Raw genomic sequence first — 22,312 nt, 5'->3', positions numbered from 1 at the left:
TGGTTGTGATGCTAAGTGCGTGTGTCTTTTCAGCATTAAATATGACTTAATTTTTCCAAACCTAGATGCTTCTAAGTGCCGCATTTGTTATAAATTCTAAGTTGAAATTTTTTAACCTGAAACAAGAAGAAGGCCATTGGCGAACATAAATTGTACAAAAGATTCCAACAGCCAGGGCCACAACACATCCCTGAGAACAGCTTTGGTTAACTTTCTTCTTGTTACAGAAGAATTTGTAGCCAGATATGAGGTCCTGTCTTCAAAATAATTTTGTACATGTGCACATAAATTTCTGGGATAATTGTTACTTTTAAGTTCTCTTAGCATGCCAGGCCGCCAAAGCATCCATCCTCCTTTCACATTATTAATACTTATTTTTTTTTAGACCGGATTATATAAAAGCCTTCATCAGTGAGTAGTGCTAGACTAAGGTATCAAAGCAAATTGCTTATCACTTAAAAGATATCTACTTCGATGAAAATGTAGGATGTGTTCTATGAATAGCTTTTTCCAATTCCAACCATTTTCTACAGAACGGGATGAGAATAATCTTATATAACTTGATGCTTATATTGCCCAATATTTTTTTTTCATTTGAAGGTTGTAGATTCACATTAAATTGATTAAATTGCTAAGTTTACAATGTACTGTATGGTATTTAACCTTTTCAGTGGATTATTTCTTTTTTTAGGCGACCATGCTCTAATAGACATAAACAAGTTATTGGGATTGAACCCAAAACAAGTAACCGTTAGAACAAAATCACGAGATAACCAATCTTCAGATAGTCTTCCTACCCAAATACCTCCACATATATTGAAAGGAAAACAACAAAACGGAAAGGTACCATTATTTTTCTGCATGTATTTTTATTCCAGGTTTAGGCATTCAGAATATGTTACAATGGACAGCATTCTATCGGCGAATTCAGATTGTTGAAAAGCAACAAGTACTGAACACAGGATATAAAATTTTGTGTACATTAAGAGAAGAAAGAGAGAGTGAAAGTGATAGTCATAGTGATAGTGAGAGAGGAAGGGAGGGAAAATATGGTATGGGTACATCTATTATATGTCAATGCACAACAGCACTCAAAAAAAAATTTTCCTTATAGAAGTTAATTGAAATGAGCTCTATTGTTACCATAAGTGCTCGATAATATTTTTCTCACCTACACCTGAACTGTTTTTCTTTGCACTTCTTTTATTTTTTCACCATAGTTTTTAATTGTATACCTCTGTAAGACTTATATTTGGATAATTCCTAATAGTATAATAAGTGAAAACAAATAAGATTAAGTTCTTTTAAGGAAATACATTTCGTTGTAAAAGAGATTAAATTACTGTTTCAAAAAATTGGTTCAAGTAACTCTATTCACCTGTTGGCCATTTTAGAACTAGTTTTAACTTCAGTTTACAAATTAAATTATAGTTTATCAAAAAAATAAATAAGTAAATACAAATAAAATAATAAAATTTCATGAATAACCAACACCAAAGGTGTACTACACAGTTATCTCAAAAAAAGAAAATTGTTAAAATCCTGCTATGCACTAAAACTGATAATGAACCATAACAAATGCACTACTACTAATACAGTAAATCAACATTATTTTATTTTTTTAATTGGCAACATAAAACTTTTAGTAAAAAAGAGCACATAATTTAACATATGATGCAACATATGTTAACAGATAAAACAAAGTATTTATAATTTGTGATTTTTTTTAACTTTTACATAATTGTGTTTTTATAATTCTTTTGTTTTATTTTTACATTAAATTTTTTGGTCGTTGTGGGAATTTACACCCATCATCAGCATATTATTATTATTTTTTTTTTTTTCATTATATATAGTTTCTTTCAAAAGATATTTTTTTTAAAAGACAATGCTTGGCCATGCAACTTGTTAATGAAAAATGGTTATATATCTTTTAAAAGAAACTAGATAATGGAAAAAGAATTTTTTTTAAATAAGGTGCTGATTATGGGTGTAAATTTCCGAAATGTCTAAAAAAAATTAATGTACAATAAAGCGAAAAATTTAATTAAAAAAACCACAACGATTTTTTTTTTTTTCACCGATTATAAATAGTATAAAAAATACAAAAAGTCATTAAAAAAATACGTTACATAATAAAAATTAAAATATATATGTAAAAAATTAAATGCTGATTTTTACAAGACTTGCAGAAACAAAAACAAAAAAAGATAACTTTATTTTTTAATTTGAACACAATATACTACAAACATGTTTATTTATTTTCCTAGTGTAATACTTGACGAACAAAATACATTTAATTTGAAAACGTAATGACATTAACTCTCATGATATATTTTTTAACCCTGCAGCAGGCGCGTAGTGGTACTGCATACCTCCATTTCTCTTTTATTGTATTTTGAATTTTTTGGGGAATTTTGTTCAAATTTTGCCAAAATGGTTAGTATTTGTTTATCCTGTTTTTAAAGGATAGAAGTTATTTTTATGTTGTTTTTTTTTTTTAACTTTTCTTTATTTAAATCACTTCTGAGCCTTCAATGAAAGGCCACTTTCATTTTTTTTTTTTTTTATATAATTGCTCATTTTATTTTCAAAAGCAATAACCTCTCAAATACAGTCCTACAAAGAGAACTTTTAAATAATTTGGCTCACAGTTTGCTGAAAAATCAGTTGCAGGTAAAAAATCTTCCAAAATATGTCTTTGTTTCTTTCCAAATATCTTTTTTTTTTTTTTTAATTTTTTTTTGATTGGCCTTATGATCTTGCATATTTAGCCATAGTACGAATTCTTGTGTGTTCAAATTGGGGGTTATCAGGAAAAAAGGGCCAGAGGCGACGGTGGGAATCGAACCCACGACCGCGGCGTGAGAGTCTCTCATGCTAACCACTCGGCTACCGCGGTCCCCAAAATATCTTTGTAATGATCCCCAAAATGTAAGACCTACCTCAAAATCATACCGTTGGACAATTGAAAAGGACAATGAAAAAATAGACAGTCTGAATCAAAGCTGCAAGTTCATATTTATGTGGGTTAAGGGACATGTTGGGATCCTGGGAAATGGAAATGCAAACAAAGTGGCAAAAAGCTGTGGTGACCCTGCATAACCCAGAGATACTAATCAGCCCAGAAGACATGAAGAAAAAAAAGTGAAAAATATGTTATCAAGAATGGCAGAGCAGCTGGACTGAATTGACTGAACAATTAAAAAATATAAAAAGTTCGGTCAAACCATGGCCGTGAAGAAAAAAAAAACCATGGCTTAAGATAGGCCACACACTACACAGGTCTCGCTCATGGCCATCTTCTAGTAACAAGCTGATGACAGTCTGTCACCTACTAGCGGACTGCGGTTTTTTAAAAATAGTGAACAGTTTGGCCTACCCTCAGATAAAAATATTTTAATGCAGTGCAATAATTATTGGGAAAACTTATTAAATATTGAGAGTTGTGAATGCGTATACTCTAATTTAATCTGCCTCTCATATTTCATTTATTACAATTACAGATATATGTATTTATTAGAGAGAATGTTGACTGAATGAGTTTGAATGAAAACAGACCGATCGACAGAGTATCCAAATATCTCGATGGCCTGTTATAGGTTTAGTTATTGGGAGGGATGAATGAGGAGTGGCCATTGGCAGAATACTTAGTACCCCGATAGTCATCTTATATGTTTTCAATTGTAAATAGTTAAGTATGTAGTAATAATTTAGTATGTATATATTTTTAGAAATAATAACAGTGGGGTATGTCGATTCACTTTTTGTACATGATCATGTAACTTGTAAATCACAGAATCAATGCGTAGAACCATCATTTACAAAACCATATATGTATATTAGTGTAAAATATTACACACAATATTCTGGAAGAATGATGATGGATGTATGCATAGTGTAGGCTACGAGTGAATGATGATTGGTTACCATTGGACTATAGAGTAACATGGTAGTCCGTCATATAGTATGCTTGTTTTTTGTATGACTGATAAATGGATGCCAAAATTGATGTGATAACATGTGAAGGGTGCAAAGAAAGTGCCCCAGATATAAGGAGCTAGAAGATAAAAATGCAGAGGAGTATAATGCAGAAGATGAACAAGTGAAAAATATGGCTAAGAGCCGACTATGACTTTGCTGTTTGTTGGTGAAAAAATGCGAACTGAGTACTGCACTCCTGTAATTTTTGGATGCATGTCCGCTGCAGGGTTAAAGAAAACTGACAATATCCTAACCCAAAATAACTTTTTTTTTTTTTAAACACTGACATGTCAGATCTGAAAAAGAGGACTGACGTAACTTAAACATATGTTGATCATCTCAAGATCTGCTGCAACTAATCATTTATTATTGAAATACAGGGTGAAACACAGGGTGTATGGGGATACTTTCAAAATTGGCTACAAAATGAGGACAAGCCTTTAATTGATTCTTCCAAGATCCTGGCCAGTGTTCCATTTGCAAAAGTAATGACAGCCTATTTTTTTTACAGATTTCCATTTTCTAGCTGATAGAGTGGTGAACTCAAATTTTGATGATTACTTGCACAAGATGTTGTAAAACATTTGGCTATGGTGAAATAGTTTGGTTTAATTGAGCAGCCAAAAAATTGAATAATTTAATAATCCATAGACAGATTTTTTACACATTGAATTTTGCAAGTTGTCAATTAATACAGTGGCATACGTATAAACTCACATATAATATTTTTGCGCGCATATTGTTTTTCTTATATATAGCAATGCATACAATGCTCATTTATAATTAACATGCCTGCTCTCTATATGCTTTTTATATTATAACGCAGATAAATTTTAGCGATTTTTTTCTGCATTTAGCCTTGTAATGCTTTCATAACCTGCAGAGTATAGGTTTGGTACTTATTGTCATACAAGGTTAAATTCAAAATACGCAATAGTTTTATTTGGCTTTTTAGACTGCAATATTATAGCAGTTTTTAAATATTTACATAACGAATTGCTACTAGATTAACAAAATAACAATTATACAGTACTTTTATCAAATATAAAGCAGTAAAATGTATCGATAGTGAATGTTCTTATAGGAAGATATAGTTATGTTGAAATGCAGTTAACGTTATAGTAAAATGACACTAAAGATTTTTTTTTTTTACAACGAACTCGATCCAAATAGGATTATTAACCTATGTATACAATTTGCAGCAACAAGAAGATGATAGAAGAACAAGGTACGGGTCGATTCCACCCCACATGAGACATCAGCATAGACCAGGTCAGGTTATTGAAACAGAAGAGAACCTAAGTGATAAAGAAATATACCCAAATAACCACATGAGCATACCAGCAATAGGTACAAATATTTGTTACTTATTTAACAAGTAACTGACTAATTTTCTACTTCTAACTTCATTTCTGGTTTGTACGTTAAACTCAAAGCTTCTGTTTGATTAATTTTTAAATTATTTTCTAAAATCACCAGAAAATATTTATTGCATTGACTTTTAAGATTTGGCTAATCAAAGTATTGATGTCAATTTACCTAACAAGTGCTCAGACCACCCCCAAAACCTGTCATCGTTTTCCTTTTTTCACCGTAACTTTTTAAACAAATGAGAAATGAGGGTATTTTTCTTTTTCTTTTTTGTTTATCTCTTTCTTCTATCACATTGTATATATACTTAATAATATTGTCCCGAGTTGTTTAACTATTTTCAGCTGTAGTTTAGTAAATTTTCTGACTTAAATATTTAGGATTAATTACTAGGACAAGTACTTCAAACATTAAAGTTAAATTAAAACTAAATATAATTCAGAAAACTGACTTAGTACCACATAATAATATTATTTTGTTTTGAGTTACTTTTTTTCAGTTAAAACTATAAAAACAAAAATTTGCACTAGATTTTTTCAACTGCATTAATTTTCATACATTAAAAATTAAGTCAATCATTTTTTACTTCTTTTCTTTAAATAATAGCATAATAATTAATAAGCACAATAATTAATAATACATTAAATTACATAAATTCTATAAATTTTAAATTAAATTCTATAAATAATTATATAATTGATGATTTTAAAATTTATGAATGCATGTGAAATATTTTATTATCCTTTTTATTTTATTGTTATTTTTTTACAATGCATGAAAAAATATGATAAAAATAATATCAATTTTTTAAAACTGTTTGGTATTTTATTATAGAAATCACTAAAGATACTGGAAGTGAAGGCAACTTCAGTGAAGAAGACTATTTAGATAGACGTTCTGGAGGAAGGGGGCATTTTGACACCAAAGGGGGAGCACGGGGTCGACCCCATCATCGTCAAGATATGGCACATCACCCCAGACACCACAGAAGAGATGAAAGGTATTCAATAAATATCGTTTAAACTGATTAAAACTTTAAATATTGTAATTGCAGGGACCAATTTTACATGGATCGTGGAGAGGGAAAGGGCCGATTTGAAAGAGAAAGGGAAAGAGAACGTGAAAGGGATAGAATGCCAGTCGGCGGTTTCAGAAATCCTAGGGGCAATCAACCTCCTCCACCTCAAAACCCGAGAGACAAGCGGACTAGACTGTTTGTAGCCCTTTTCGATTACGATCCGGAAAAAATGTCACCCAACCCTGATGCGTGTGAGGAAGAGCTACCATTTTTAGAGGGTGATACAATCAAGGTAAATTTGACAAAACAAATTTTATGGTTGTTTCAAATGAAATAAGATTTGAATATTTTATCAGTTGAATATCAAAATGACTCAAATTTTCTGCACTATCCTCACCCATTCCTATCCCTATTTCTAGAGAAAAAAAATGAGATTAGCTAACCTGTAAAATCCAAGTTTGCATTTATTACAGACAGGATTTAGTCTTAATGAAAATAATATTGAGACGTATTGAATGGGGTTTATAACATATCCATAAAAAAGAAATAAAACACAAACACCGGGTAATCAATATAAGCAATTATATTTACTGAATACAACCCCACAAACATATTGGTGAAACTTTGATACTCCAAAAAAATACAATATTTATAAGAAAATAATCTCACCAACCTTACCCTATGGAACACCGGCTAACACTGAGCAATTCACAACTCCCATTAGTTTGAGGGGAGTGGGCTTTCGTTTTTGTGTAATCAATATCGTTGATAGTCAGATAAAATCGATAATCGTGATGCTCAATTTTACCCTAATATTCTCTCTATCCATCAGTATACATAATACAGCACGAGTTTCGCACTGGTATATAAATTTCTTTAAAAAATTTAAAAAACTTAATTTTTCTTAATTAGTATTAACAAATCACAACACAATTATGCTGGGGAAAAAAGAAAAAATATCCTCTGGCTAATAGTTAATATATTCCTATCATATTTATTTTCTGTTAAAATAAAAAAATATATTATGAAGTCAATCAGTGGTGTCAACACTACTGATACTTGTAAAAAGTACCTTCTTAATAAATATGCTGAAACTAAATCACTATTAAATAATTTAACCTTTATTTTGTTTTTTGCTTTTAGGTCTTTGGTGATAAAGATGCAGACGGATTTTACTGGGGTGAATGCAAAGGCCAAAGAGGGTTTGTTCCTCACAATATGGTCATAGAGATGCAGGTAAACAATTTGTTTAAACACTACAATAGAACATTTTTAATTGATTAGACCAAAAGATGTATAATATTGTGGTATTGAGTGATTTGATCACAGCTAAATCATTCACAGTTATCCTTATATACCAATTTTCCTATTACTATGAAAAATATTATGACATCTTCACTGACACACCCTAAACATGGTAAAATTTTAAACGGCATCTGACCCATAAAAAGGAAACATGCAGACCAGGAAGACAGAAAATAGATCAATCTGTGACAAAAGTCACAAACAAAATTTCTTAATTTGTTATTTTGTAGGGAATGGATGGAGGTCCACCGGGTCAAAGTAAGGATCATAGGGATCGAGACAGATGGGCTGACATATATGCTAATATGCCAGTGAAGAAGATGATTGCATTGTATGACTACGATGCACATGAATTGTCCCCCAATGTAGATGCTGAAGTAAGTACCTATAGGATTACAGTAAATGTGTATTTTAATGAATAATGTGTTCATTATTTAACATTTAATTAAAAAATAATTATTTTAAAATTTTCCAATGTCTGGTGTATATTTCACTAGATCTTAGTGACTGTATTTATATTTAGGGTTCAAACAATATCTTTTTTTTAAATTTATTAATATTTAAAACTTTGACAATGTAAAGGAAGACTTTAGACTTTTAAAATTCACACTCCGCACTCTGTTCCACAGAAAAACATTAAATCATGCATACGTTACCTAGTCAAACCCTAACCCTAACGCTTCTCAATTTAACCCTGCTTAGGCTAACCTAAACCTTTCTAAACCCAACCTACTTAACCTAACTTAGCCTTGTCCCTAATCCTAACCTAATTCATAACCCTAACCACACCAAACAAATTTCTAACCCTAAACCTTTTTTAAACTTGACTTTATCCATAACTGTATCCAAACCTAACCCTAAACACTTCTCTATTTAACCTAACCTATCATTCACCGTAACTCTACCTTACCTAACCCATTCTAACCCTAAACCTTTCCTAACCTGAACTGTCCCTAATCCTAACGATAACCTAACCTTACCCCATCCTTAATCCTACTGTACCTAACATGCCCCTAACCCTAAACCTTTTCAAACTTAATCTAACCTGTCCTTAACTCTAACCCTCACTCTACCTAAATGAACTCACAACCTTAACCATACTCAACAAATGCCTAACCCTAAACCTTTCTTAACCTATCCCATTCTTAACCGTAAATATACTAACCTAACCCATCCTTCACTATAACCCTGACCCTACCTAGCCATGCCCAAGAAATACCTACCCCTAAACTGTTCCAAACCTAACCTACTTAACCTAACCTTACCCATCCTTAACTTTAACCCAAATCTTAACCCTAACTCTACTTATCCTATCCTATAACCCTAACCATACCCAATAAATACCGAACCATAAACCTTCCCTAACCTAACCTATTCTTAACTCTAATGCTGATCCTAACCTAAAACTTCCCTAGCTCTAACTCTAACATAACCTTACTCATTCTTAATCCTCCTACAACTAACTCACCCCTAACCCTAAACTTTTCCTAGCCTAACCTAATCTGTCTTTAACCAAAAGCATATTTTATCATAACCTAACCCTGAACCAAGCCTAACCTAACCCACCTCTGGTGTACTCCCTGGTAGCATAAAATCGATGATGCAAAAATATTTGTGTATCCATCCCAAAAACATGTCATGTCAAAAGAAACTTAGTGTGACTTTTATTAATTACATCTTTGTTGGATTAAAATATACATACACATATGTCAAATTATTAATACATTCTAAAATTAATCGTATATTCTGCTAGCTATTGCATTATTCTAGTTTGTGTTTTAAGTTCTGAAGAACTAGTTGCTTTTGCCTTAACTGCAGGTGGAATTGTCTTTCAAGACGGGTAACATCATCTATGTCTATGGCGACATGGATGATGATGGATTTTACATGGGTGAACTTGATGGAGTACGAGGGTTGGTCCCATCGAACTTTTTGACTGAAGCACCACCAGAGTACAATACTGGGCCGATGGGCCCAGGTTCGATGAAAGGAGGTCGTCCCCAGCAAAGGCCACAAATGGATAGAGGGCATGGGCCTGGAGCACGAGGTCCACCTCCTCCTCCACGGACAGACCAAAGAGGAGATCGTAGGAAAGGTAAGCAAGCTCTTATTAATAATTTGTTGGTAAAATATTTACAGGTCTCTGTGATATTAAATTCATACTTTTGTTAATTATCATATTTGTGGCCTACAGCAAAGAATTTAGTTAATTTCATTAACTTCCTTTGTAAAATTTAGTTATTATGATTTTTTCTTTTTTGCTTATGTGATTAATGATTTATCTTTCTGTATATTTAAACATAGTACAAAAATACAATTCTCTTTGAAACAGTTTTATTACAATATTTGATATTTGCATTGGATTATATAAAGGAATTTTGTAAGTTTTTAATTTTATCATTTAAAACTTTTTTTTTTAATTTTTTAAAGGCACAATGGCAAAGTTTACTTTGAGCCTAGTTTAGGAGAAATAAACCTCGTGTCCTTTCATCATATTTAGTAACAAGCGAGTTTTTCATCATCTGCTCCTTGTGGCAAACTGCCCCAGATACTCATTTTATTTTCTGTAATAACCATTACATTCATAGATAGATGATGATTACGAAGGAATGTAGATGACATGAAAAATCTATTATTATGGATAATCAATTTGTAATCTCAGGACTGTTCATGTCGATAACAATTTGTTTTGTGGTAAATGTTTGATATTCAATATTCTCAACAAATTTCGAGTGATATTTAAAGTTTTTTCTTTTCTTTATTTGTTAACTCCACCCCAGAAAAATAATCCTGTAGTGATTATGGTTAGTTAGTCTTGAATGAATTACAAGTAATAAATTTATTACAATAGACATAACATCACTATAAAAATTCAATGTTTAATTATTTGATCCTGACTTAGATAGTGGTAAAACAAATGTGGGTTGTGAAGTTTATTAATCTATATAATTTGTCCTTTTTTTAAACATTGGTTTAGTTTATTTGCAATAGGGTTTTTTCTTTTTTTGCTACATTAAAAATGGATACCACAAAGAGATCTATTATTTATTATAAAAAAAAAAATTAACCTTAATAATATTCATAAAATGTTTTGGAAGTAATCTCTAAATTTTATTAGTTGTTCCACTAACATACCCGTACTACATTTTACAGTTTTACCAACCTTTGTACTTATATTTCAGGCATAGTGACAATGTGCTATCATACAAGGGTTGATGATACTTGAACCCTTATGCTTTGCAATGCTTCATTGAAGCTAATACAAATTGGTAATTTGATGAGTAAACCAAACGACTGATTGAACTAAAAGTAAAAGCTCATATGATTTTTGGTTGGTGACTATTTGCATCGAGTGAGACTGTTGATATATAGGAGTGTGGTTAAAACCACACAATGGATATTAATTTATAATATTTATTATTACAATAATACATTTTGAAATTCTTAAACAATTACGGCGAAAATTAAACATGAGTGATGTGATTTTGCAATCGGAGGCAATTCATTGTATGTTTGTATGCAATTTGTTTATTTTTGTTTTTGCTTTAGATGTTTTGCTACTCTTTACGCTCTACGAAAAACTGTAACACATTAAGTGTAATTTTTAAGTTCTTTGGAGTTCTTTTTCACAATAATCTAGTATTGCTATGTGATTTTTAATTGCAAGCATCTGTAGAAGTCTTATTTGTTGTGGCGAATTTCTATTGCAAATATTAAGTGTTATTTTTTGCTATAATACTACCTGTTAATGTCACAAACATTTGTTCGTGAGCTTGTGTTTGTTTTCTGTGAGTGTGCATCTGTGTTTACATTGTTTCAAATATGGTTAATTTAATTTGATTAAGTAAATTAATTTATTAATTACTTGTTGTATGCGAAACAAATCAATCAATTATAACTGAGGTAGTTTTGGTTGAGTGCATTTTATTTTAATTATTCGTTTAATTTTACAACAGATTTTTAAAAAAATGAATTGAAGAAAACCTTCAAGCTTTATCCCAATTTTCAAAGAGAAAGAACATGTATATATTTCTTCATATAGTATTTATTCACTTATCGAATTTTACCTCATGCAGCTAACGAATAAAACGATTGCCAGTTTTAAACATGCCAGTAATATAAATGAAAATAATAATGTACATGCATCGTACCAATGTTTATACTTTTTTTTTCAGATAGTTTTATTTTATTTCTATTTTTTTGCACATATAATAACATGGTAAACAAGTTATTTTGTAATATCAGTTTGCCTAATAATGTCATCCAATATAGCTTTATTGGGTTTTAAAGATTTCAGTGATAACACTAATGTGCTCATTATTTGTTTCTCCACAGTTATCTAAAATGTAGAAATAAACGTACACAAGTTCACTCTCGACTTGCCATCTTTTGTGTTTCATGCTTTTTATATTTTGTCTAATTTAATAATTTTTGTTTCTTTAAATTTTGATTCTACCCTTGTTGCTCAACAAGAGAGAAAGAATTAAAAGCTAAATCAATCCACAAACAATAATGTTAATAGTTCTAAAATTATTTTGAACAAACCCATACTTTAAAAAAATTAAATAGTTTATTAATTTTTTTTTTTTTTTTTTTGTTAACATGACAGAATCGCGAATAATACATGTTCTTGTGAACGTTCAAGTTTTGCAAAATGACACTGATGTTAACATATGTGGTTAATTCTTTCTCTGTGTTATTTCCACTTTTTCACTTATTTTTATTTTTGTTTTATTTTATTTTTGTATTATTATTACGCCTTTTCGGACTTCTGTCTCTTTCTCTGTCTTTCTATCTGTATTTCTCTCTCTCTAGATGCCTGCCCTGTCCCACAAGTAGAGCATCGCCAGGTAAGACACTACACTTAACACTTCACTAACATCAAACAGGTAACTCTTCTACCATGGTTCATCAACACCACGAAACAGCTTGCATTATCCAATCATTAACATTTTGCAATTTCCAACATTTGTAGTTTTATATTTTGCTAGAAGGAAGGAGTAGCATTCATTTATTTGACTTCCTCGTCACTGCAGTATTATTATTATTATTATGGGATCATTTTATGCTAATTTCGTAGAATGCTTGTTATTTGTTTGGTTTAAAATATAATTATATAAATTATACGCTGTACGAAAAATATACATTTTCCTTTGTGATTGGATTAATCGTTACAATATTATCAGTATCTATAAAGCTAAAACATGAGAAGGGTATGTTTTTATTAAAAAGCACGATGTATCTATAAAATATCTTTCATGCACAATTGAGCTTCAGAAATTTATTTTACATATTATGTTTTTTTTATGAAAAGAAATGTTAATAAAATGCAAATAAGTTTAAATTGCTTTATTACAGATCTGCTTCTGTTTGAAAGCCTTTTTTATTTCTTTTTATTATTATTAAAAAATAAATAAACAGAAATTTTAGTTCTTACTAAAAACGTATTGCCTGATATTTCAAATTTATTGCTTCTTTTATAAAATAGTAGTACTGCACACATGTATGTTCAGATACAGTAATATAAGCATTACAACATTTAACCTTGTCTTTCAATACAACCTAATATGTATGTATTTTTATATACAGAACATCATACAATTTTCTTTATAAGACAGAGGTAATTTTTTAATAGAAATATTGCAATTTATATAAAATCTGTATCATAAGCTACCAATTGCTTCATTTCATTTAATTGAATGCAATTATTTCTCTTATTAACATGTATGTAGACTTTTCAAACTTGTTTTAATAGAACATTGTAAATAAAGTACCGTGTAGAATTATTGAAAAGTGGTCTACTATGGACATTGCTAAATTTGTGCCTTGTGACTCAAAATTATTTTGCATTTGGTTTATAATTACTTAATGATCAAATGACAATATTGGTGAGTTAAATTTTAAATAAAAGATATTTCACAGTAGGTGAAATATTTAAATTCAATATTTAACGCTCTCTCACGCTCTCTTTCACCACATCACCTCTCTTATAGAAATATAATTAGAAATTTACATTTTTTTCATTTGCTTGCTTTCTGCATTGACTACTTGATCTTATTGTTCTAAACTACTCTACCGATGTCACCATTTCAATCATCAATCAAATCAAACTATGTGCATTTTTTTCCATCAGTGAAAGGATTAAAACATGCTTTAGGATTATTAAATAGATAAACATTTCACCATTATGTGCGATCATTCTTACGTTTACTTATTTTCAATGTTGTTCACTGTAATGCATCATCCAATACAATTAACATCTCTTCATGTACAAAAATCTGTTTTAGTGTATAAAGTAAAAATCAACCCTTTTCCCATCCTACAAATCCCACTAACTACAATTATTGCCAGTAACATGCTAAAACAAAATATTAAAATATTTTTATTGGATTCATACATAGATTAGATTAGCTGTAGCCTCTTTTCAATCCGCGCACTGTGACCAGTGTTGGTCTATTGTGCATTTTAGTGCAGGAAATGTAAGCTCGACCAGTCTTAGAGGTACCACAGGGATTGGTATTGTGTCCTATGCTATTCCTTATCTGCCTAAATCGACTTTGCCAAGATAGCTGGCATACATTTAGCATTTAATCTCCTTGGCACAGAGTGCAATAGTGTCTCTGCTTGAAAAACAGTGGCATAATTGCCCAAGGTTTATACCAATTTTAACCCTTGGTTTATTTCTATAAATACCAGCCTCTAAACCATACCCATCTTTGGAGCCATCTATATACCAGATATGGTCGGCCTTAACTAGAATCCCTTTCTGCAAGTCTGATCAACCAGGTATTCTAATTTAAATTTTTTCGGCAAATTTGAATTTAGGGGGGGGCATCAACAGGCATCCCCAGAACCCTGTGTGCTTTAAGCTCCCCTAGAAGCTTTCGTTGCTCCTTGTTATGCGAGGCGAGTAAGCTATTGGAGGCTTTCACTGCGTTAGCCTATGAATTGTGGCTCTGACTTCTCCCTGGATAAAGTTACATAAGTGGTGATAGATTCAGAAAGACTTCCAGGGCAGCAGTGGGGGTCGTTCTCATTGCCCTAGTGATGCTCCGGCACGCTGCATTCATACATAGAGCAATGTTTTTTGTATTAAAACATATATTTTATACATGGCTAGATGTTAACAAAAAATGAAATAAATTGCAAATGATTCTGGAGTGGGTAAACAAAAAAAGCCTTCACAGTCTGTGTAAAATAGAGTGTACGCCATCAATAAAGGTAATTTTTTTTTTTTAAAGTTATCAACCACCTTAATTACTTGTACATTAATTGAGGTATGATCACGTGGTTTTCACACTTTCATTGTCTGTCCTTACACCGTTGTGATTTGTGCTGTAGAAGCGTGTTTAATATTTGCCTGTACATTATAATTAACCCTTAAAATGGTCATTTGTTGCTTTTAAAAAACAGTAAAAATGGTGTGGAGCTTATGATTTATTGCTGATTAAAACTATCAGTAACATTAAATAACAGAATATATATATTTAATAATATATATCTCATCATAAGATATAAAATTCTCGTCTTTTCAATTTTTCTTATATAAAGTGATTTTTTAAATTCTTTATTAATAAAACTTATTTTCTCTTCTATTGTTGTTACAACAAAACAATTCATTATCATCCTACATCATTTTTAATTTAATTATTCTAGAAAATAATGTTACTTAATTGGTGGTTGCTTTGGGAATTCAGTCTGAACTTCCATGATTATTCAGTCTGAACTTTAATGATGCATTTATATCACAGTCTTTGGTTATGATTTATTTTATTTAAGCAAGTGATTGTTTAAAAAACTACCTATTGCAGTTTTTTGGTAGGTGTGTTTATTTAATATCAATCAGACCAGCCTCTACATAATATTTATATTATGTGGCATAACCAGTTAAAATGAATCGTATTAGAAAGAAGTAAAAATAAATTTTGAATGTTGTGATGAACTGCAATTAAATTTTCCCTTGTAAGTTAAGTCTTTTCATCCTACCGAAATTAAATGTATATTATAAACTTACCTTTCTGAAAGTCCCCCGGACCATTACGACCAAATTACTGCAGGATTTAACAACAAATCGTTTTTCTGACATCTACAATGTTGAACTAAAAACAACATAATTTCATAATTGAAATGATCCCAAAAATCATCTAAGCTGTCCTTTCAGTCTCCTTCCTGCCCTAAGCAAAATCCTTGAAAATCTCCTCTTAAAAAATTTATATCAATTGCTGAAAGTGCTAATACCCTACCTCATAACCTGTTTTCCGTTCATTTCACTCCACTGTACAATAGATGCATCTCATGGTGAGCCAGAAACCGTTTTGCTCGGTATGACACCCTGGTTTGCAGTAGAGTCCTTTCACATACTTTTTAAAGTCATAAATCCTAATGGACAGACTGCTTTTTTTCTTATATTCCCATTACCATTAAAGTGGGTGTCCCCCAGGGGAGCTTCCTAGCGTCTTTTCTGTTCAAAATATACACAGCTGAACACTTTCTGTTCTCCCTAACAATATTATGTGCTCTGCCGTCATGTAATCCTGATTCTTAGCTAATCGTAACATCCAACTCCATTTAAACCTTATTCAGTCTTAGTCTTACAAATGGAGAATAAAAATTGACAAGATTAAATCCACCCATATTACCTTTACTCTCCAAAATTTCGTAACATCCAACTCCATTTAAACCTTATTCAGTCTTAGTCTTACAAATGGAGAATAAAAATTGACAAGATTGAATCCACCCATATTACCTTTACTCTCCAAAATTCCACTTGGTTCAGTCTTATTTCAATAGAAAACGCATTAGATATTGTCCACTACCTGAGACATTGACAAAAGATTAACATGGAATCCCCGTATGCGACTGAAAAGACAGGAAACTAACCATAAGTTGACTATAGATCTAACTTACACCTCAACTTACCATTCATTCAAAAATCATAATAAGTAGGAAAAAATATTGTCGTAAAGCTATCATTACCTTTTTTAAATCTAATCGACCTTAAAATTAAAGAATTGAGTTACAATAATCAGATTGCTTGGATCGTATAAAGAGGATAATGTTTAGAGCACTTAATTTCAAAGCATTTGTAACAGAACAGAGTAGTGTAGATTTAAACTTTTCTTTGTCAATTGTATTACATCTCAACAAATTATTAGATTATAAAATAAAAGTAGCTTCTGTAATATAAAGGTGAATTGTTAGTTTTAACATAAATAAGTTTCTGTTATAATGTAAGTAGTAGTATTCAATAGGTTGAAAACGTATAACTTCGCCTGTAATGAGCCTCTTACCAGGTTTCACCATTTTTTTGTTTCATTCATATTAGTTCGTAGATGTCCTAAAATAAATGTAGTTTTCAACAGTAGATTTTCCCAAATGGCCACCCTAACCTCGCATCCCTAACCTTTATGATTCCCATATTAGCCAGGGAACAGTTGTATCTTTGTATATCGTATATTTTTGTGTAAAAAAAGTCCAGGGTGACAGTGAGAATTGAACCCACAACTACAGGGTCTACAAGCCGAGGGTCCTCCATGTAAGGCATTTTGCGCAGGCCTCAGCCTTTCAATTCCATTCCAACTGCCAGAATATCAATCGGGCAAAAACGTGGTGACCGATAAATCCATTATCACTGAATTGGAAACTGCTTTTTGCATTGGGTGTCTGGGAGAGAAACTTTAATGAATCCTTTCAAACCAGCTGGTGTTGAGAGGATATCTGAGGAAGAAGTTGGCAGTTTAAACCACTAGATAAAGCTGGGGGAAAATACACCTGGAGGACTTGATAACATCAGAAACACATTGGCCAGGATGGTTTAAACAATTATCAAAATTATTTCTACCTTGTCAAGCTCAAAAGCTTCTTTTTATTGACCAGCTTGGATTGCCTCAATACAGATCTCACTTTAGCTCAAATGCAAGTATACTCAAAATACATGACAAAGTCGTGACAGTTTTGGTCAAGCTGTGCTGAAAAAGCAGTTGTTGAAGTTCAAGCAACTTTGTTAGAAATAAATTTGCAATGGTAACTTTTCTGGGCCACTGTCATGTTATATTGGTGTGAAGAAAATTGGAACAAAAATATAATATGAAGAAGCAAAAAAACTAGACTAAAGTATAATACTGTTACAAAAAGTGTTGATAATATTTAAAATATAAATATTATTGTATTTATTTTGTACTTATGTAATAATATTTTAATAATAATCAGTTAAGTATTAATAATAATAATCAGTCTAACACACTGACCACTCGGCCACTGCGGTCTCCAATTCTTAAAATATAATTTTTTGTTGAAATAGAAGATGACAGTCTACAAAAATTTGATTTAATTCAATGCCAGCTTCATTGACTCGCTCAAATTTTTCTCTTCTTTTTGAATAATCAACTTCATTAAAATGGACATTACATATTTCACATTTCATCTATTACCTTGGTTTAGTACAACAGTTTATGTTTATCACGTTCAGTTGTACATTATATCAATCATTATATTTATTAATGTCAATTAATTATTTCTACAAAGTAACTGCATTTTTATGGCTTCATAATTTAAAACAAATAGGTACTCGCGTTTTTATTCTGTCAAATTATTCAAGGACCAATAATCGCAGAAAAGATCACCTACCCCATGTCCAAATTTGGTTGAAAGAAGCAATGTGTTACAACTAAAAAGAATATGTTTAAACAATTTTCAAGCTGTGCTTGTGCTATGGTTTTTGTGTAATTTTATTTGTAATGTAGAATTTCTCGACAATATTTGAAGGCAATTAAGTAAAATAATTTTAAACGTGAGTGAGTGAGAACATTTAAAAAGAGTTCATCAGCAGGTATTGAATTATCTAAATGCAATACATACAAAAACGGATATGGTTTGTTATTATGAAGAAGCTATCGTGTTTATCTGTAGCAAATGTACCTTCCATTACAATAAAAATATACATATTTTACATATATACACATTTAAAACAAACAAAAACCAATAACATTTAATAGTTTATTAATGATTGTAATATTTTGCTGGTTCATTGCTTTTGAAGGGTTAGCTAACGATTGCGAATTTTTTTCAGAAATGACAGCTGCTGATAGATGATTATGAGAGTGATGTGTACACTGCAAAGCGAGAGAACTAATATTTATGAAATTTGGATTAGAAAAACTAGAATATAAAATATATATTTTGTGTTTTGCATTTTAAAGTTGTTGTAATTGTATTTCACTTTTAACAAAATAAGAGGTGATATATTTTATACCTATATAGACAAAATAGCACATAGATTCAATGTTTAGAAAAAAATTAACTAATCAAGTTAAAACTTGTTAAAACAAGTAATAAATTATGACTGACTTAGTGTCATCATTAATTATAATTAAATGTTAAAGTTCCTTTACACACACACACAAAAAATAATAATAAACACGTTTTTGTAAAAACATTGCTCTCATGAAACAATACATTGGCATGTAAAACCACAAAAAGGCATGTTAAATCATGTTATAAATCTTCTTTAATAATTTTAACATTAGTCTAAAATTACTGACATAGGTTAGGCATTAGTGGTTGGATAATGTCAACTGTTCCTTTTATGGTTTGTCATTGTTCACTAGATGCATGTTCTAATGACAATACATTATTGCTCACATATGTGAATGATAAAAATGGGTGATATTTTATGTATAATAAATTATTAATAAATAAGCTTAATAATTAATAAGCTTCAAGTAGATTTTCTTTAAAATTCAAAATCTTTTAAAAAGTGTTAGATGTATTGGCTTTTTTTTACTCATGAATAATCTGGATCTCTGTATGGTCTGGGTGAAAAACAAATTCACTTATCTGCCAATATTTCGACGTATTTCAAGATCATCATCAGGCAAAACATCTTGAATGTGTGTATAAATTGGCATAAGCGAGTTTTTAATAACTGGTTTCAAACATATTTGAGCTCGTCTTTGGCAGTGTTGGGTCTATGTTTAAAAAAAATGGAATTGGTTATTAAAAACTTAATTATGTCCATTAGTAGACTTCTTTAAGATTGTTTTGCCCTGATAATGACCTTAAAAAACGTCGAAAGCTTGGCAAATAAAATTTGCTTTTTCATCCAGACCGTATAGAGATCCAGATTATTCGTGTGTGGAAATCTTTGTATCTTACTACGTTGTTGAAATGATCATTAAAACCTGTTGAATTTTCATTTTCTAATTTAGTAGAAGAAAATTTAAAAATATAAAGAGCGACATTCAATAGTTAACTGAAATCCCTGGCTTGCATGTGTGGACTGGCATGGTCTGCAGGCATCCTATTGTTGAGCTTGCATGAATGTTTGAGTTATTTGTGGGTGAGAGTTAAAATAAGTCTGGTGGGCGAATACAAGACTATTTTAAGTTTTCAGTAGTGCTAGCAGTAGGGAGAAAACACATTAATCGCTTTTTATCTAGTAAAAGTTGTTAGCATTGTAATTATGTATTCAACTGTAAGCGCTATGATTTCAGGATGGTAGAGCAGAAAAAGAAGGAAATATCCACGCGGGAGCGAGAACGGCCAATGTGACAAGGAAGTATCAAGCACCACCTAATCCTCAAATTCCTCCGACAACTGAAACAAAGCCGATCGGTAATATTTCTTCTACTCAGCAACACACTAGCGAGGCGCCAGCCCCGAACCTGATGCAAAAACTTTCAGAAATGACAGCCGGTGATAATTCAGTGGACCATATACTCTCTAAAGGGAAAGAACTAATATTTATGAAATTTGGATTAGGAAAATAAATATTAATTTAAAATACATATCTGTTTTGTAAATTTGAAGAGATTATTTGAAGAATGGAATGAAGCACATACAATAGCAATTCTTTATTCCTATAATTTATTTATTATTAAAAAATTAATTATTAGGAAATACGTTTTTCCTTTTTTAAACATATTAATAAAAAAATATCATTACGCTAGAGTTTTGTTTTGAAAAAGTTTATTATTATTATAATTATTATTATAATATCACTGTATTATGTCAAGGCCAACTATAACATCAATAGCAAACCAATTATTCTGTCCCAGCACTTTGTAAATAACAAGAAAATCTAAAAATGTGGTTTAAAATATAACTGTTTTTGTAAATACATTTTATTTGTGACAATAACTTGTTCAGGTAATGTGGAATTAATGGCCTTGATACATCGCATTTGTATAAATAAATTGATGTTATCAGTCGTTTAAAGCAACCTTATGAAAAAGTAATGCTTCAAAATTTTTGACAAATTGAAATAGAATAAACAACATTGCTCACGTCTTAATTTAAATACACTTTGTCTAATTTTGGACGAAAACGATAATAAATAACTTCAGTTCTTTTCATGTAACACTCAGCTTTTAAAGAATTACACAGTGGTTGAAAACTTTACAGAACTGAATCACATATGCGGGACTTGGTTGAATTCCAGTATAGCTCTTGAAATTTTCTACGATGAATTTTCATCTAGTTATTGTGATCTTACCCCACCGTCCATGAAACTTGAAATGTAGTTGGACATAATAAACAGAATACAACAGTACTATATTTACTGAAAATTTCTTGCGATAATATTGGACAGAAAATATTTAAAAAAATTATTACATTCATTAAAAAATTTAATATACTTAAAATCTTCCTGATTATCATTTAAACCTTTCTTTGCAGAATTATTTATTCTAACTTGTACTTGCCCAGTTAAAACATTGTTGAATCACTCCCTGACATTAAACACATATTTTTTTAACCTAGATTGGCAGATTTTGTACAATGAAAGAAAAAAAACACCCAAAATTCAATTTCATTATTTTAATTAAAATAACAGTAAAAATAATTTAATGTCGACTATCACTAGTACTAATAATATATAATTTGGCTTGTTGTTTAAATATTTTTTTTTTTTTTTAACATTTGCACACTGTGGGCTTGAAGGAAAATGCATTTAATTATTGAAGACATTTTTCTTGAAACAGTACTCGCATGTTTCTAACATGCAAGGGTGTTTTGTTTTTCTTATTGTATATATTCTGTCCCCGAAGAAAAATCAGCCAAAGAATGTCGTCACCCCACAACCAAACAGCGTCACTGTTAATTTTTAAAAAAACTGTTAACTTCACTGTTACCAATTTACTTAAAGATTATGTATACATATGAGATTTAGTTATTGAATTAACGTTGTAGATATTTTCAGAGAGAATTCACAGTTGACCAAAAAAGCTTTGTGTTAGTACCATTTTTTGTACCCTGAATAAAGTTTAAAAGAAAAAAAAATTGTTCGTGGTTGTAGATAAACATTTAACTATGGTGATATTACAATAGTAATTTTATATATATAAATAATATACCTAAAACCTCCATTTATGTACCTAAAGTATATTAAATTGTCGTAATTATTCTTGAATGATTTGAAGATTTAAAATACAAGTATTTAAATGGTAATTGAAAATAACTAATGTTCATTAGTGTAATGTACATTTTAAAACAACTGGTGAAATCAATCTTGTCTTGCAGCAGCAGTTTTTCTTTGTATTTCAAGTTTTGCACAATTTCTTCCTTGTGCTTTTTTATTTTTTTTTATTTTGTCATTCACATTCCCATCCTAAATCAGAAACTGTTTTTGTCTTTTTT

General features: G+C 30.6%; 1 protein-coding gene across 17 annotated transcripts in view; it reads left to right on the top strand.

The window, feature by feature from the left end:
- LOC106670692 (peripheral-type benzodiazepine receptor-associated protein 1) overlaps positions 1-20,463 on the top strand; it is a 166,166-nt gene extending 145,703 nt beyond the window's left edge. For 9 of the 17 annotated variants that reach the window (XM_024228631.1, XM_024228636.1, XM_024228632.1 and 6 more), the window contains 10 exons: positions 692-843; positions 4,365-4,469; positions 5,187-5,334; positions 6,190-6,355; positions 6,410-6,665; positions 7,517-7,609; positions 7,909-8,055; positions 9,494-9,773; positions 12,494-12,528; positions 20,170-20,463. In XM_024228631.1, the coding sequence (XP_024084399.1) occupies positions 692-843; positions 4,365-4,469; positions 5,187-5,334; positions 6,190-6,355; positions 6,410-6,665; positions 7,517-7,609; positions 7,909-8,055; positions 9,494-9,773; positions 12,494-12,528; positions 20,170-20,445 (1,658 nt within the window). In that variant the 3' untranslated portion in view covers positions 20,446-20,463. Of the gene's footprint in view, positions 1-691; positions 844-4,364; positions 4,470-5,186; positions 5,335-6,189; positions 6,356-6,409; positions 6,666-7,516; positions 7,610-7,908; positions 8,056-9,493; positions 9,774-10,860; positions 11,517-12,493; positions 12,529-20,169 lie in introns of those variants that run through there. The other 8 variants (XM_024228639.1, XM_024228624.1, XM_024228634.1 and 5 more) reach the window with 6 other exon arrangements.
- Positions 20,464-22,312: the final 1,849 nt, after the last annotated feature.

Source organism: Cimex lectularius, unplaced genomic scaffold (genome assembly GCF_000648675.2).
Source record: "Cimex lectularius strain Harlan isolate CLEC.00 unplaced genomic scaffold, Clec_2.1 scaffold235, whole genome shotgun sequence".
Taxonomy (NCBI): domain Eukaryota; kingdom Metazoa; phylum Arthropoda; class Insecta; order Hemiptera; family Cimicidae; genus Cimex; species Cimex lectularius.
Note: the sequence above shows the minus strand (reverse complement) of the source record. Positions and strands in the feature narration are given on the sequence as shown.